The sequence below is a fragment of the Cynoglossus semilaevis genome, chromosome 11, assembly GCF_000523025.1.
Source record: "Cynoglossus semilaevis isolate Cse_v1.0 chromosome 11, Cse_v1.0, whole genome shotgun sequence".
NCBI lineage: Eukaryota > Metazoa > Chordata > Actinopteri > Pleuronectiformes > Cynoglossidae > Cynoglossus > Cynoglossus semilaevis.
This window is the reverse complement of record NC_024317.1, coordinates 8,009,828-8,025,643: the sequence shown is the minus strand read 5'-3', so window position 1 is coordinate 8,025,643 and position 15,816 is coordinate 8,009,828. Positions and strand designations below refer to the sequence as shown.

The window sequence follows — 15,816 nt, the reverse complement described above, 5'->3', positions numbered from 1 at the left end:
AGTCTGAAGCCAGGAAAATTACTTAAACGGAGCAATTTAAACCCAATTAGTCAGGCTTCCTCTCTGTCCTCTTGATTTCTATGCCTCATTATGTAGCATTAAGAACAAAGGGAAGGAGTGATATGCAATAGTCTTCAATCAAGGACTGGAGTGAGACAATCAAAAGACTGAGAAAATGAATTCTTATCAATCAACATGTAAGGATGTAGGGCCGGGGGGGAACATATGATAAAAATGATTTAGATGAAAATGAGATAAGAATTTGCAGAAGGCATAAGGAGATAATGAAAATGATGGAATAAGGTGATGAAGAAGAGGAGACCCAAGAGGAGATTGATCAAGGGTTAGAAACCATTAGCGTGAGATCAGTAGTGTTTGTCAATACACACACTTGTCAATAGTCTCATTTGTAGTTCTCAATAACTTGAGACCAAGTTATTGAGCACATATGTCCCTCTTTGTTCACCCCAGCAGGAGGGGCCTTTGGTTACAACCAAACATTCATTGTAAAAGGTTATTAATGATTTATTTATAAAGTGGACAACAGCCTTTGTAAAACAACATTAAGTTCAAGCATCAGCACCGGCTTCACTAAGTTATCGTCACTGCCCTGAGACTTGCCGAGGTTAGGTAGTAATAAGGTCGACAGCACAGTGCTGGAACTGTTCTATTATCCATTGGTATTCAGTAGCTAAGTGTAAGACTGCACATGCAAACATCGACTGGACATGGTCATTAAATTAAGCCACAAAACCAGTACGGTAAGGTGCAGCATTTCAATTTTGACGGAGCTGCAAGCATTTGAACATGGTTTTCAGGATCACCACAGAGCCTCCACTCTCTCTCCCTCCGGCCTCAGTTTGTTTTGGTGTATACTGTATAACTAAGGTACAGGACGCTCTGAATATTCAGCTCCTTCACAAATTCAGGGTGCAGAGTGCTTCAGATACACCCAGGCTTTCATTTAGAAATATAATATCATGCTAACACTTCCCATTCATTTGCCCTGCTTAGAAACAGAAATGCTAAGAAATATTTGTTTTTTTTAATGAAAAAAAAAAACTCTATGTGATAAACAGAAATATTTTAGCCTTCTTACTATAATAATTACAGTTGTCACTCTACATCCACGTGTATGTCAGCGGCAAACCAGTTTCAATTCAAACCCAGTGATTAACACTGACCGTACTGATTATGATGTTTAGTCACTTACAGCATCAACCGTCACAGGACGTGACAGTTATTTATTAAACATTACATAATGTTTCTGCTAGCTGGTGTGCCTCGGAGTGTATCGGTTTGCAGTGGTTGAAAAGAATTTCTTAGATCAGACAGGACTGCAGTCTGCAGAGTTAGTCTGATCCACCAGGGATCTTAAGATGTGAGAACAAAGTAGGAAGGAGGAGGAACATGAAAGCAAAGACGCGGATAAAGAGATTTCTAATGATGACCCTTTGTAGAGGAAGGTCACGGCACAGGGACATCAGAGGAAGGTGAAGTCAGAGTGGACAGATGTGGAGGTGAAGAGACAGAGTGACAGGTGGACGGAGCCACAACCACAACAACCGGCAGCAGTGGGTGACAACACAAACACAACTACGTACTGTACAGTGTGAGTTATAACACAAAAAATGATTAATAAGGGGATGACGGGAAATGAGGCTGACAGTGTCATGAGGTGAGGCAGATAATTCTCCACCATGGCTTCAATAATTAGACAAGCTGCTATGGTGTGAGGGTCGGATCAAAACAGCAGAGACAGAGACTTGTAATGGACTGTATGTGTGTAGAAGTGGTTAATAAAAAATAAAATCAAGTAACGCCTTGGTAAAAAACATGGAAGAAATAATGAGAGTGGCGTTAGTTATCATATAGCACATTTAACATGAACAGTTCTAACTGCTTTTACTAAACCTTACAGAACTCATGTCAGCTTAGTTCACCTGGCTGAGCTAACCCGCTAATCTAAATTCAGTGACATGTAACCGCAAAACAAAGATCCTTTTATGTCACTTATTACACAAATAATTGCATACCATGTCAAACCTGACTGAATAAAAAATGGTCAAAATGGTGTCAAATCCTGCAATGAGCTCTGTTGGAAAAAATTGTAGTGAATGTGTATAAAAAAAGAGCTGAATATTGATTCACTTGTAATGAATGCGTGATAAGACAAACACAGTGAGCTGCTTCACAGTTTCTCTTTCTTACTGGTCCTCCATCATAAAAAGTCAAACACAGCCTCAGGCATCAGCTCAGAAAAACAAACTACAGTGAAAGAGCTGAATTTGGTTGAAATCATAATAAGGCCCTCTGGGCTCTGCAGCACAGAAAAGCAGAAAAGTAATGGTTTAGCCTGTTTTCATAGAGCAATGGATGGTGGAAAACCTACGTTTTTGTCCCACTGCGTTGGGCACTGTAGGTCCAGTCTGGGGGTCCCGGTACGTCTCCTGGTGGTTGGCAGCATAGCCGGCCAGCGGAGCCCCAGCTAACGTGGAGTCCTCGATCCATTCTGTCGAAGCAACAACTTCTTTAGACTTGGTGCAGACAAGTGCTGACGACTGCACTTGTCCTCAGTCTGGAGGAAACCCAGGCTGAGGACTACCATGATTAACAGTGATTGTAATTAATCACGATTAACCGTGAATGTAATTAATAACAATTAATCATGATTCATTGTAAATGTAATTCATGTATTAGAGCATTTATGTCAGTCTGATTATACAAAATGTTAAAATTGCCAATAACATCCAATGTAGTAATCCTTTGTGTGATATTTCATATTTAATATTTTTAGACAGTGTGAACAAAACATTACACTTTCACTTTTACAACACATCCTGGTAACATTGTGTTGCAGAACCTTGGGTTATCCCTGTGAATTTAAACAGCTGTGTATAGATGGAGAGGAACTCATTTCTTCACCATGACCACCTTCTTTGATTGATCACCCTGTTACAGCACGGCGGTACTGATCACAGTAACCTTCATTAATATTCTTCACAGAGCGGCAGAATCAATGCAGAGGTGAAAATATTGGTAAAAACCCAGCTTGAAGGTATGAGTTTTATTTTAAAGACAGACAGGACTGAAGTCAGCAGGTGGAACTGAAGGGAATTTAACATTTTTCTGCTGGATAAGCAGAAGCTAAGGGTTATGACTGAGTAGGGCTGGGCTGCCTGAGCAATTAATCTCTCTGTGGGGCGTCCTGTACAGGCACGTGGTTTGAGTCAGGAATCAGAAGAATCTTAAAAGCTGCGTTTGTTTGCTTTGTGTAGGATACGACTTTGGTCTAATGTAAGAAGAAACTGTTTTGCATGAAGACATTTCATATTTTTGGTTAGGTTAATAATAAAAGTTTTGTCAATCTGGATTTCAAGTTTGTATTTTATATAAATAAATTGTGTTATTAGAATGAGGATTGACAAGCCACTGTTTAAACCTGTCAGGGTCAAAAAAAAAAAAAAAAACACCCCACAAAAATCATGTTACTGAACTGCATATAAACCATCATCAACTTTTCAGGTAACTACGGTAACGAAGTGTTTTTCATAAGTGACGGACGTCAAGAGTGCACACATACTTTTCTGGTATTTGAACGGAAACACTTTCTTTAAATATTAAGCTGGATGGTATGTCAATCATCAAGAAAAAAAACATGACATGGTGTGAAAAAATGTAAGATGAGTCATAGTTGATCATTCTTAATATTACTGCATAAAGATCGCACTTACCTTTTCCTTTATATTAAAAAATATCTTTGTGTAAAAAAAAAAAAAATAAGGGTTGGTAACAAAACTATTTCAATGTCATATGAATGTAGAAACATAATGCATAGACTTTCAGTCACACACACACGTAAACAGAACAGAAAAGTAGAAAGAAATGATAATGACGCCCTTGGTAGGGGCTGATGAACGAACCTCGGATGTAGCGCTCACCTTCAGGTGGCTGCTGGCTTTGAGGCAGCTGTGGCAGCTGCTGCTGCTCCAACTGCTCCAGCTGCCGGCGCTTCTTCGCCTCCAACACTGGATGCTCGTACTGCGTCTTTCTGTTGATATGACTGCGGTGGAGCAGAACAAAAGAAACAGTGGCGGTGGTGAGGAAATTATTCAAAAGGATGGAGAAAAGGAAGACAAAATCAGACACAGTAGAAGACGGTTATAGATTTCCGCAGTTTCAGGACAGAGAAGGTCATGATACCAAGAAGGACAATATGTTTTTCTATAAAAGGCACATCACCCTTTATCTATGTAAAACATGTCGAGTACACCTAAACCATAAAGAACAAGAATCACAAAGATACCAGCAGTTGCCTTGTCTAAATTGGAAATAAAGTTTGAATCTGATGAGATTATTGTTTGATTTCCAACCTCAGATTTTTTGTATTTGAGGGCTTTGGAAACACTAGCAATAGGCAGAAGACAAGAGGCAGAGCTGGAGGTGGCAGAGTTAAAGATTCTCCTTAGGAGTGACAAGGGTGGACAGGATCAGTAATGAGGTCATTAGAGGGACAACACAGACAGGAAGGTTTGGAGAAAAAGCTAGAAAAGCCAGATTGAGATGGTTTGGACATGTGCAGAGGAGGGACAGTGGATACATTGAAGAATGTTAGAGATGGAGCTACCAGGTAGGAGACAAAGAGGAGATATATGGATGCAGTGAGGGAGGACATGCAGATAGTTGGAGTCAGAGTAGAAGATGCAGAGAACAGGGAGAGATGGAAATCAATGATTCGCTGTGGCAACTCCTGAAAAAAGGGACAAAGCCAAAAGGAAAAGAAGAAAAAGAGATGGCTTTGGAAATATACAGTAGTTGAATTGATACAATTTATAGCCAAGACATTAGTGATGTTGTAAGAAGGGTTAAATAATATAATTGGAAATTTGTTACAATTATTTAAACCTCACTGGGGAGTGTCTTACACTTTGTATGAAATCTAATTTTTTTTTGTGGATTACAGATACGTTTTGGTAAATTACAGATGAATTTACTTGCAGGCAATGAGTAAAAACAGAGTAGCCAAAAGACAAATAATTCAGGTGATGACAGAAATGCCATACTTTATTCTGGGAACTTACTGTGGCTCTTTTTATGTGACATTAAATCTTACATCATCACATTGTTTATGAAGTCCCGCTACCAGACAGGACACATTACTGCCAACAAGTTACATCCACACTTAGTACACCTGAATGTCCCAGTAACATTGAGAAAATAATGGAAATTATAAATAGTAACTGAAAAAAAGTACAGACTGTAAGCGCTGCTCCAAACAGCATCTAAAATGGAAGAAATGTCTTTCACATTAATGTAAAAATGAGAGCCAGGCTGCTCTCCAAGGATGTGAGGTGCATGATCACACCCAGGCACGTTGGTGCATGTATTCTATAATGGTAATGACACTGACAAATATGACCTTCATTTTCCTCACTACAGAAAACCTGAAATTGCAGAACAAATAAAAATTCCCATAACTGTACAAACATTAGAGCAGCTTGCATTTACAGTGTCTCCAACCCTTTTTTTTTCTTATGCTTTTGCTCTTTGTATTTTACATTGCTTTCTATCCTTCTTTCTAATTTCTAACTGCTGTGTGCACAGCATCAGCATGGACAACAGCCTCAGCACAACTTACTCAACATAGTAGACTCCATAGACCGGATCGTCTATTTTCTCCCATCCAGGAGGAAGCTCTAAAAAAACAGAGAGAAAAAGAGAGTGAGCCAGTGCAAATGTGGACAAAACGTCAAAACTGTAAAGTTGCTGGAGGCTAGGGTATTTAGTCTTCACAGGCGGGACCAGTGTAGACCTTTTCCCTCCCTACAGTGTCAGTCAGCCAGCATCGTGGGCAAGGAAAGACTCATGAACTTCACAGGCAGCCAGACTCTGGCCCCTGAGCCTTTACACTGCTGACATTTCAACACATCAGATAAGACTGGCGCAAGATGGCCTTCAGGCTCTGGTGATTGAATGGCTGATGATGGAAGGATGTAGAGATATGACGGAGGGTGGTGGGTGAGATGAAGGGTGAGGTAAGGAAAAGGCAAAAGGGACTGAAATTGGTGAGGAAAATGAAGAGAAGAGATGAACAAGAGGAAACAGCCATCTGTTCAAACAGAACTAGAAATTCACTGGAGCTGTCAAATAATTACAATTTCTAATCTGATTAATCACAGAGCAGCTGTGAATTAATCACGATTAATCATGACTAATCATGATTATAGTTAATCAGGATTAATCATAATTATTGTAGATAAATAATCGTTCCTAACATTGCTGGAACAGAAACACATATAATAACACTTCGCGCTCTTGATTTGTAATACTGAACAGAATTGATGTTATCGGCAAAATGTGTTAAAATGTATTTTTCTTATTTTAAACAAAGAGGAATGAGGATTGTCAAATACAGATTAGGGTTTGTATGGTAAACTGTAACAGCTTGACCAAGCGAAACAAAATAGCCAGTTATTTTTCTACATGTAACATAAATACACCACCTAACGATACAGTCAAACCTCCATCACTTGAACTTTACTGTGAGGTGAAACCACAACGCACACACATCAAATTAGCATACAGATGTAAGCGTCAAAACGTAAATGGAAAATACTTCCTCGCAGGCTTGTGATTCATTTTATTCACTCATTTGATTTCACACTGCACCTGTTTCGCTGTTTCTTCCTGTGTTTGTACGAGTGACAAGAGAAGATGTGTGTTACAACGGTGTTTGTGTGTTTTATTGTATCGCACACGTGCATGTATTTCAGGGTGTGGTGATGAAAGATGAAGAAACACAGAGACGTGAAGAGAGAAAGAAATTATGCAACGACTCCTTCTCTCCCCTCTCTCTCGTCCTCCCCCGTTCTCCTTCATCCAACTAGAACAACATGCTGTGAATTCAGGGGGAGCATGATGAATTACATGTTCAACTGTTTGTGTCTCGTTCTCCGGATACAGTGCGGTGATTGATTTCTCTCGAGTAAGCTAGTGATTCAGAGGATGGTGCCTGGCTGGGTTCTGGTGTGTGCTGCAGTTCATAAAAAATGCCCCAGTTGGCTCCTCCCCCTCTTTCTTCTTCTCTAAGGCCCAGAGTTAATTGCATTTTTCAGCCCACTTGTATTGGACTTTGCTGATCAATAATTATTGTAGATTCAAGAGGGGAGACAGGGGACTGTCATCTGTTCTGATGATGGTTACACAGCAGCTGTTGAAAATTCTCAAACTCCCAAACTCTGACAGATGCCACGTTAACAGTGTTTGTGCATCTTTTCTTTCCTGTCTTTTTAATTGTTTGCAGTAAACATCTGGCTGCAGGAGCTGAGCAGTACTTCTGTGCACATGACATCTTCAACTTCCATGAGGAAATTGTATATTTTGGAAAAATAAATTATATATCAAGTATAGAGTTGACTTTCAGGTTCTAAACAAGTTTTTGATTATTTATTTAGCTTCACTTTATCTTAGGTTTTAGGTTTATTTTCAGACAGTTGTAAATACAACAACAAAAATACAAAAGTTTATTGGGCAACTTACCAACATCATTGTCCAGCTCCTCAGTATGTACCCCTTCTGTTTTGGACAATAAAAAGAGGAGAGAGAGAGGAGGACAAGGGGTAAGGAGGGAGAGGGGGATATTTAAAGAAAGATAGACAGAGAGAGAGATGAGAGTGTTCGTTAGAAATGTTACGGATTAATCAGTTGGGTGTGATACCAACATTTAGCCACTGGGTGGCAAGAGTTTATCATACCACAGATTCAACCTTATTTAGATGACAGTTAACGTCTACAAAGCATGCTCACAGCAAATGGTTAAGTGTTAGGGTGTTGGTCTCTGTGTGTCTGTGATATAGCTGTATTTGTGGAGACAATGTTTGAGGAACAGACTATTGTTGTGATGACACATTGTCCTTTTTGGGACATTTTGCACTTGCCTTTTAGACATTAGAGTGTAAAGTGAGAGGTTATTTAAATGTAAATAAAGATTTAAAAACCAAACATGCGTTTAATCTAAAAATGACATCATTTTCCCAGAGGCAAGCAGAGTAAAACAGAGGCATCATCTGATACACATTTAATGTGACTCAACAGCAGCACCTATGGGCCGCTTGGTGAAATACTATTTCGTAGTCACGGTTTGTAAACAGAAATAGAAAGACCATTGATATATTGGCACATTAACATGAACATAACGTGTACGACGACATGTTACATGGTATGCAATATTATGACATAGTGTATAACAGTAAATGTAACAACCAAGAAGCATACAGGCTCTGGAGTGAACATACCATCATCTTCACATTCTTCCAGGGGTTTCTGAGGCTTGTCCAGGCACCGAGGGTCTATCCAGGAGGTGGTTTTTGTATTGTGGCTGAAAATATGCATGAGAACAAAAGTTATTCAGTGCATTTCAAATTAGATTTACATGTATTTGTCTTGAGAAATTAAAAAAAAAAGGTTTTAGACTGAAAGCCTTTGAATAATAATAAAATCATTAGCGTTAAAATGTTAAGACAGTAAGTATTCATACAACAGCTTCCAGGTACTTACTCTATAAAGTAGACCTCCCCGGCCTCGGTGTAGGCCATCTCCCAGTTGTCAGGCAGAGGTCCCAGTGGGTCCTCTGAGGGAGGATGGCTAAGGTGAGAGTGTGACTGCTGTGTGCTCTCCGTGGTGGCCGTTGGTGAGGGGGTCGTCCCAGAGTAGGTTGGGGCAAAGGGGCGTACTGAGTGATGAATCTCGTCTATTTCGCTGGAGTCTCCTGGGCACAGGGGAACAAACACATGGCTCGGTGTTAAGAACATTTTGCATAAAGGTGAGACCTTTATTTAGAAAAAGAAAAAAGCTGTGATTAAGGGCTGGGAGAAGAAGAATCAGCACATTGAGGTGATCGGACAAAAGACTAAAAAGACTATGAGGATTCAAATATGTGGAAAAGTTGGAACAGAGGAAAAGACACAATAAAAAAGTCAATAAACAACGCTGAGGGCAGGTTAATTATGTGGCAGGCATCAATTTCTTAGAAAGTTCATATATTGAAAGTAATTTAACTTCTGAAACCATTTCATTTTTCCTTCTTGCACTGCACTGTTTTAACTGCACTGCCAAACCACAGATTTGACATTTTACCGCATTAAAATAACTTTTATGGTAAATGGATTTAAAAATGGCTTTTGACAGAAAATGGTGTTCAAATCAAAATTGAATTCGGGTCATGACAGTCTGAGTAAACACAAGACCAATCCAGCTGCCAGGCTGACATTCTGTTATTTGTTATTTAAGGTTCTTGAGGTCTAGGCTTAGATTTTAGCACAAGATTGAAGAATAATAACAGTCAGCAGAAAAAAAAGCAGTGAAAGAAAAGAAAAGTAAGAATAATAACAGTCAGCAGAAAAAAAGGAAAGAAAAAATACAGGAGAGATAGTGTCGGTGAATGACTTAAATACTCAGGATCAACCCCCCAAAACAAGAGACTGGGTAAAACATGAGGGTGTAGTGAGGGTAAAATGCAAAAATACCAGTACCAATAAACCATATATTTAAGAACTGACTAACATTTAGAGATAGTTTAGTTTGAGGAAAATAAAAACAAAAGCACTTAATTGACTGAACGTTTAATATTAAAGTAAACTTTGCATTATCTCATTAATTCATGCTAAACAAATGTAATTTTACCTTTTCTGATTTAGTGAGAGTTAAAGAAATAAGCTTTCACCACAGTCAAGCATGTGGCAGAAATTCTCTTACCTAAATAGAGACTGGGATTTTCACAGTTGGTTTCCAAAAGCATCAACAACTAATCATCTGTTTGTTTTAGTTACAGCCATTCACACCTACAGCCTCGACCTGTGAGGTGCGACCACGGATAACTTCCTTTTCACACCTTCACGTCTCTAACAGTCACAGACGGCAAATAAACAACTTTTGGTTCTGACCAAAGAGGACAAAGCTTTAGGGCTGAGGCAACCTCCTTCCAATGCCTACTGACCTACTAACACACAAGAGAAATGTGCAAAAACACAACAGCAATGGAGTCCCTTCAATAAAATGACAATAACAGAGCCTCTGAATAAAAGGACAACTCATCACTAAGGACAACAAATAATCTTTACAATACAACAAAGCAAAACCAAATACAAAACAAACAACTTCCAAAAAGGAGCTGTCTCTGCCACTGGCAGCCAGATGGCACCATTCTCCACTTCTAGACACATAGATACAGACAGATGTAGTCGAACCCAGATACCACTTACTCACCAATCAAAGAAGCTCTTGTGTTGTGCAGCCTCTCACCTCCCTCAAGTACTCCATTCACCTCCTCCTTTGTGCTCTTTCTTCTATTTCTTATTCTTCAAAATTCAGAAAACCTCCTTTTCCTGCTCTCATTCGCCGTCTTTCAAATCTTTTCAGTGCCGTCCGCCTCACCCCCACTGCGAGGGACAGAAACTCCCCCCTTTCCTCTTCAATTTCCTGCCTGCTTGTCTCCACTTCCATTCCCTCCCACTTCATCCATCTCCTCTCACGTTCTCCCTTTTAGCCTGTGTCCATTCCACACAGGGCTGTAGACATCATGTCTCAGACTGGAGTTGTACTCTGAGCAAAATAAACACACTGCTCCCTGCTGAAGACGCCTGCGCTCTGGCTGACTCTAGGTCAGCCTTTCTCAGTGAGCGTCTGTACCAGCTGAGGAAGCATGTGAGTCGTGACGTAAGGCTCTCAGTAGAGTCGACACACCTCGAGAGCAAATGGGAAAATAAACAACCAGTCACATCACTGCTGCCATGTTTTCACAGGTCTCCACCACAACAATTCTTATTGTGGTCCTGGTAATACTGAAGATGAAGCTGTAACTGAATCACAGTTTTGCTCTAAAACAGCTACAGCAGCAATTAAATAAATTAATAATTATAATAATGAATTTAATGTAATACATTTGTACATGGACCAGAATTGGTAATTAGACATCACCGTTAAACACACATGGAATTTGACTTGATATACAGTACTAGTCAATTAAAATGGGATAAGATAAAGAAAAACCTAAACCTAAAAGATATTGTTACATTAACAATAATTAAGAAATTATCTTAAAAATAGACCACAGCAAAATATTCTAAAGTGAGATATAAACAGTATGTTCATCTGCAGAAATGATATCTTCATCTGCTTTTTCTGTATTTCCTTTTATGACGTGAGTGCTGCTGCACTGATTTACCAATGGAATTAGAGCCAGCAGGTGGCAGAGTTAGTATTATTAGCATTAGTATAGTATTATTAAAACCTACTATTGTCACTTAGTAAATTTATCTCAATCTAAAGCATTTTTGCATCATTGAACATTTTATCAATCTAAAGCATTTTTGCATCATTGACCTACTGAATTTAATGAATGGATGTAGGAGGTTTTTGTTATTATTTGAATATTTACACATGTTTTAATTAAACTTTATTTATTAAGTGAGGGTGTAACAAATATTTACACATGTTTTAATTAAACTTTTTTATTAAGTGAGGGTGTAACTGCATTTGGAGATGTACAGCTCAACAGTGCAGTGGATGCTCTGGGCTGCAGTGCACAGACGAGTGAAGAATCAATTTGGAAATGTTTTGGGTTTTTCCTTTTTTTTTTTTTTTTTTCCCCCAGTTTTACAGGTTTTTAAGGTTTCAAGTCCAAGAAAACAAGTTCCCATCACTTAGATGGTACTCTGCAGTTAAACATCTTAGGTTGTTTTGGTCAAGTGTTCATTTACTTCATTCATTATTCATTCATTATTTGATGCTTATTTTGGGACACAGTCAGTAGGATTGGACGGTCCAGTAGCCGCGGACTACCAGTTGATGATCACTGCTGTACATTAAAAACAAACTACAGGTGTCACTGTTTCCCATTACAGCACACACTGATTTAGTATCATGGTGGGTTAACCTTCCAGAACCAAAGGTGTTTGGCTTTTCTGGTTCTTATTCAACTTTGCCTTTGTCACAATAGTAACATTAAAGGAGTACTGTTGATAGCTTTGATGTGAACTTTTCTAGAGAGAAGATTCCTATATTTACAACCTGTGCCTTCGTCACAGTCCTCCTGTCGCCGCCCCTGCCCTGTGTACATACCTGTATAGCTACTGTTCATGTCAGGGAGGTCCTCGTCGTCCTCCTGCTGCTGCTGCTCTCCAGGCACTAATCCAGCATTGCGCATGTCATTGTAGGACTTGGAGCGTCGCGGAGTGGAGTGCTGTGAGCCCGGCAGGCTACCACTGAGCCCGTCTGGCAGTGGAGCATCACCGCTGCTACCACTGCTGCCAATCACTTTCCCACTGGGGGGCTGAACTGGAGGCTTGGGTGTCCCATAATAGTTACCTAGGCAGCAAGAAAAAAAAATCAATACAGGAATGAGATGGTTAAAAAGATAAGATCATTTCAGGAGATGGCCAAGAGAGGAAGGGGTCAATGGGTTTTGCGGGTTCTTTCTAGATGTCTGTGAATAAAAAGCACTACATTTTAAAAATTAAATAAAAAACAACAGCAGATCACAGATGCCACTGAACACTGGACAATAGTTTGTAGCTATGAGCACTTTGAACTGCTCAAACACAGAGGCAGTAGAGAATGTAGCCTGTTCTCTATCTTTCTCTGTTTTTAGTGGTGTTTGGCAGACAGCACGTCTCTGCAAGAAACATATCGCTTCTCAAACTCTCACTGCTCTGACCTTTAATTTTCTGTCATAATGACTGGAAGCCAGTCAGCTGGTTGGTACAGCATGTATTAAACACAGAAATGAACACAAGGAATTAGAAAATCTGCCAGGAACAGTTTGTATGTTTCCAACTTAGAGAACTGGAACAAAATATATGGGACTGGTTTTCAAAACAATTAATTTAGCTCAGGCCTGTTCAAGTGGTTGGACTATTAGGAAGTCAAGTGCACATCTTTGTTTGACTCCTGGATATTTAATGTATCAGTAAACATTTTCCATTTTTGGAAAACGGAAATTTTACAAGCTAAATGTTCCAAATGTTTTCCCATTATTAATTATGATCATTTTCAGAAACCCAGCAGAAGGGTTGGAAGATGTGATTATTTGAAGGAGATCCTGGAACTATACTACAGAACTGGTCTATTCATGTGTGGCCCTCATGCTACATGTACAGTAACATGTATAACGTCAAATAATCAGTTTAACCAACACTGGGTTTATTGGGGTAAATGCATTTTTTAAATGTTTTTAGTTGGTAATTTTTCAATACATTAACATGTAGTTGCCTGCTGTTCATTGGTAACCAAAAAAATCTGGCCCAAGTAAAGAGCTCTGAGGTAGAGTTTGCATTATTGCTGAGAGTCTGCTTCTTACACAGGGGCAAAGCAGCAGGACATTGTTTGTTTCACACTCAGCAGGATAAAAATATCCAGGTGAAGGTGGCATCTGGATGAGGTTTGCAGGAGGCAGGACTTTTGGTCCATTTCCATTTTTACCACATCGCAATTCCCTCCGGTATTTGTTTCCTAAAATTTACTGAATAATTACTATGTCTGAGTCATGCCCTAGTGGTTGGTCATGTGTCCTGAACAAAGATGGGATTTTTAATATATATATATATATTTTAATTTGTTTTATGTCACACATGCTCCTAATTGTGGTTGTGTGTAAATGTGTTATTATTTGTGAAATTTCTAATAGTTTGGCTCTAAAACCTGAAGTCAGATGATGTTTTCAAACCTGAAAACACAGATCTGAGAATGTTCTTTTTTTCATTTATGAGTAGAAAACCACATTTGTATTTACCTTCATATGTTCCTATTTCCAAAAGAGTTCCACTTTTTTGCAATTCCAGGAATTCCTCCACTGAGAGGAAGTTGTAGTCCACACCACTTACTTCTCCTTCTCGTGGGGTACGGGTTGTACCTGGACATAAAGATAAGAAAAAGGTGTAAGACTATTTACTGCAGTCATTGGAATACTTCAAGACTTGCCATTTTCAGACTTAAATATATCAGTACTGACACACCTACTACCTCACTGTGCTGTTTTCTCATCTAGACCCTTATTAAGGTGTAAGACTATTTACTGCAGTCATTGCGAACTGCAGTATGATGAAGCAAACATGCTTCATCATCATCATCACTCACTCACAGTACAAAGCAAAGACAACAGGGGAAAAAAACCAAAACTATATCAGTAAAAATACTCTTGATTGACGTTATGCACAGGAACAGGGATTGTGAGATTCTTGACCAAACAAAAAAAAACTTGTATCTTGTATCTAAAGAGATATGTTCAAGTCGAACTATGAAGTCTACTAAAAACAGCAAAAAAATGTCACTTGTGTCATATATGAAAGTGAATGGTAAGATGTTGTCTATGTGAGAGAAAAAGAAAGATCACTGTATCCACACCCAATTAAAAAGAAATCTGTGGATACGAGAAAATGCAGTAGAACTGATAGAAGTTAAGACCATGAAGTGAATTAAGTGAGAAACTGAGAGATGGATGAAAATCTGATCAAATTATGACACAATTAATATTCCCGACCTTATTTTCCTAACACAATGGGAACTGATTCTAAGCGTCCTTATTCATTTCCATGACATTTATTCAAGTGTATGTTTTTTTTTCTTGCTACATTTCTGATGTACTTTGAAGGATGTTGTTAAGATTTTTTTTTTATATTCCTCTTAAATTTGACAAATTTCCATAGTCTGTAGGTGGTTTAGGAGTTGGAGGATACATTGTTTGTGTTGTTGCTGTGATCTTTCTTCACACTGGGGTGAAGTGTGAGGTTTCCTGGTAGTAGCACTTCAGAGGGAACCCACCATATGTTTGCCGTGAAGGAGGGTGGTGGAGTGTGTGTGTGTTTGGCACAAAGCTGGTGAGATTCAAGCATTTGTCTTTAATGGCTGCTGACAGTTGGCCAGTGTGGCGACAATGGTAAAACAGCACGACTGTGAAGACAATGGTAGGACGACAACACTGCAGAGTGAGGGGAAACTCCCAAACTCTTCTCAACAGCACATTAGTTTCAGGCTGACTTACTTTTCTGCTTTTATCTTTCAATGTCCCTATGGTACTTTTTTTTTGTAGGCCTGTTTAGCCACAACAGTGTGGTTTTTCTTCTCTGTGGCGTTCACCAATCTTTTCATCTACCTGTCTTATCTCCATTGATGTGGTACGAAAAAAGCTGGTAGAAATAGATGTAGGGAGACTGGGAGAATGTGTGAGAGAGAATCCCACTGCAGTTACAGCACGTGTAGTGACACTGGTGATAAATCACAGGCGAGAGGAGCTTACTCAAGCAAGCATATATTACATACTCAGAAGAATTCAGTTCATGTGGGGTGGCACATCTCATACACACTCTGGCTAAACCTGTAACATCCTTAGAATTTGTATTCCTGCATGAGTTTCATCCCATAGACATTGTCAGTCGAGCTGTCAACCTTGGAAGTTTGGGTTTAGAAATACTAACAGATTCCAAATAAGAGTTTCTGGAGTTCTCCAAGAGCCAAATTGTCCCACTTTTCAATTGTAGCATCGCAAACCAACAATCATTGCCTTCTTTTCCGAAAAGACAAATATGCTGCTATACAGCCTGGCCTAAAAGTGAAAGAATTTTTGTTTGTATTTTTTTTTCAACTTGGACACATGTATAAACCTTTCAGTTTAGCCTTTGCATTTAAATTAGTTGCAAGTAACCAGCTGTTGCATCATGCAAGACGGAACCTCTTTGGTATATTCTGCAGTCTTCTGTACTGCCGGAGCATCTGCCTCCTAAACACACACTGCACTGAACTGAACACTGAGTAAAAACATGAAGA

The 15,816-nt window shown here is 39.2% G+C and overlaps 1 protein-coding gene across 10 annotated transcripts in view; it reads right to left on the bottom strand.

The window, feature by feature from the left end:
• The window catches only part of magi1b (membrane associated guanylate kinase, WW and PDZ domain containing 1b), a 107,151-nt gene that overhangs the window by 37,267 nt on the left and 54,068 nt on the right, over positions 1-15,816 (bottom strand). For 8 of the 10 annotated variants that reach the window (XM_025060285.1, XM_017036645.2, XM_008320355.3 and 5 more), the window contains exons 3-10: positions 13,787-13,906; positions 12,118-12,363; positions 8,557-8,767; positions 8,295-8,377; positions 7,540-7,575; positions 5,639-5,696; positions 3,924-4,063; positions 2,393-2,512 (exon numbers count right to left, since the gene is read on the bottom strand). In XM_025060285.1, coding sequence (XP_024916053.1) covers positions 2,393-2,512; positions 3,924-4,063; positions 5,639-5,696; positions 7,540-7,575; positions 8,295-8,377; positions 8,557-8,767; positions 12,118-12,363; positions 13,787-13,906 — 1,014 coding nt within the window. Of the gene's footprint in view, positions 1-2,392; positions 2,513-3,923; positions 4,064-5,638; positions 5,697-7,539; positions 7,576-8,294; positions 8,378-8,556; positions 8,768-10,263; positions 11,311-12,117; positions 12,364-13,786; positions 13,907-15,816 lie in introns of those variants that run through there. The other 2 variants (XM_017036641.2, XM_025060284.1) reach the window with 2 other exon arrangements.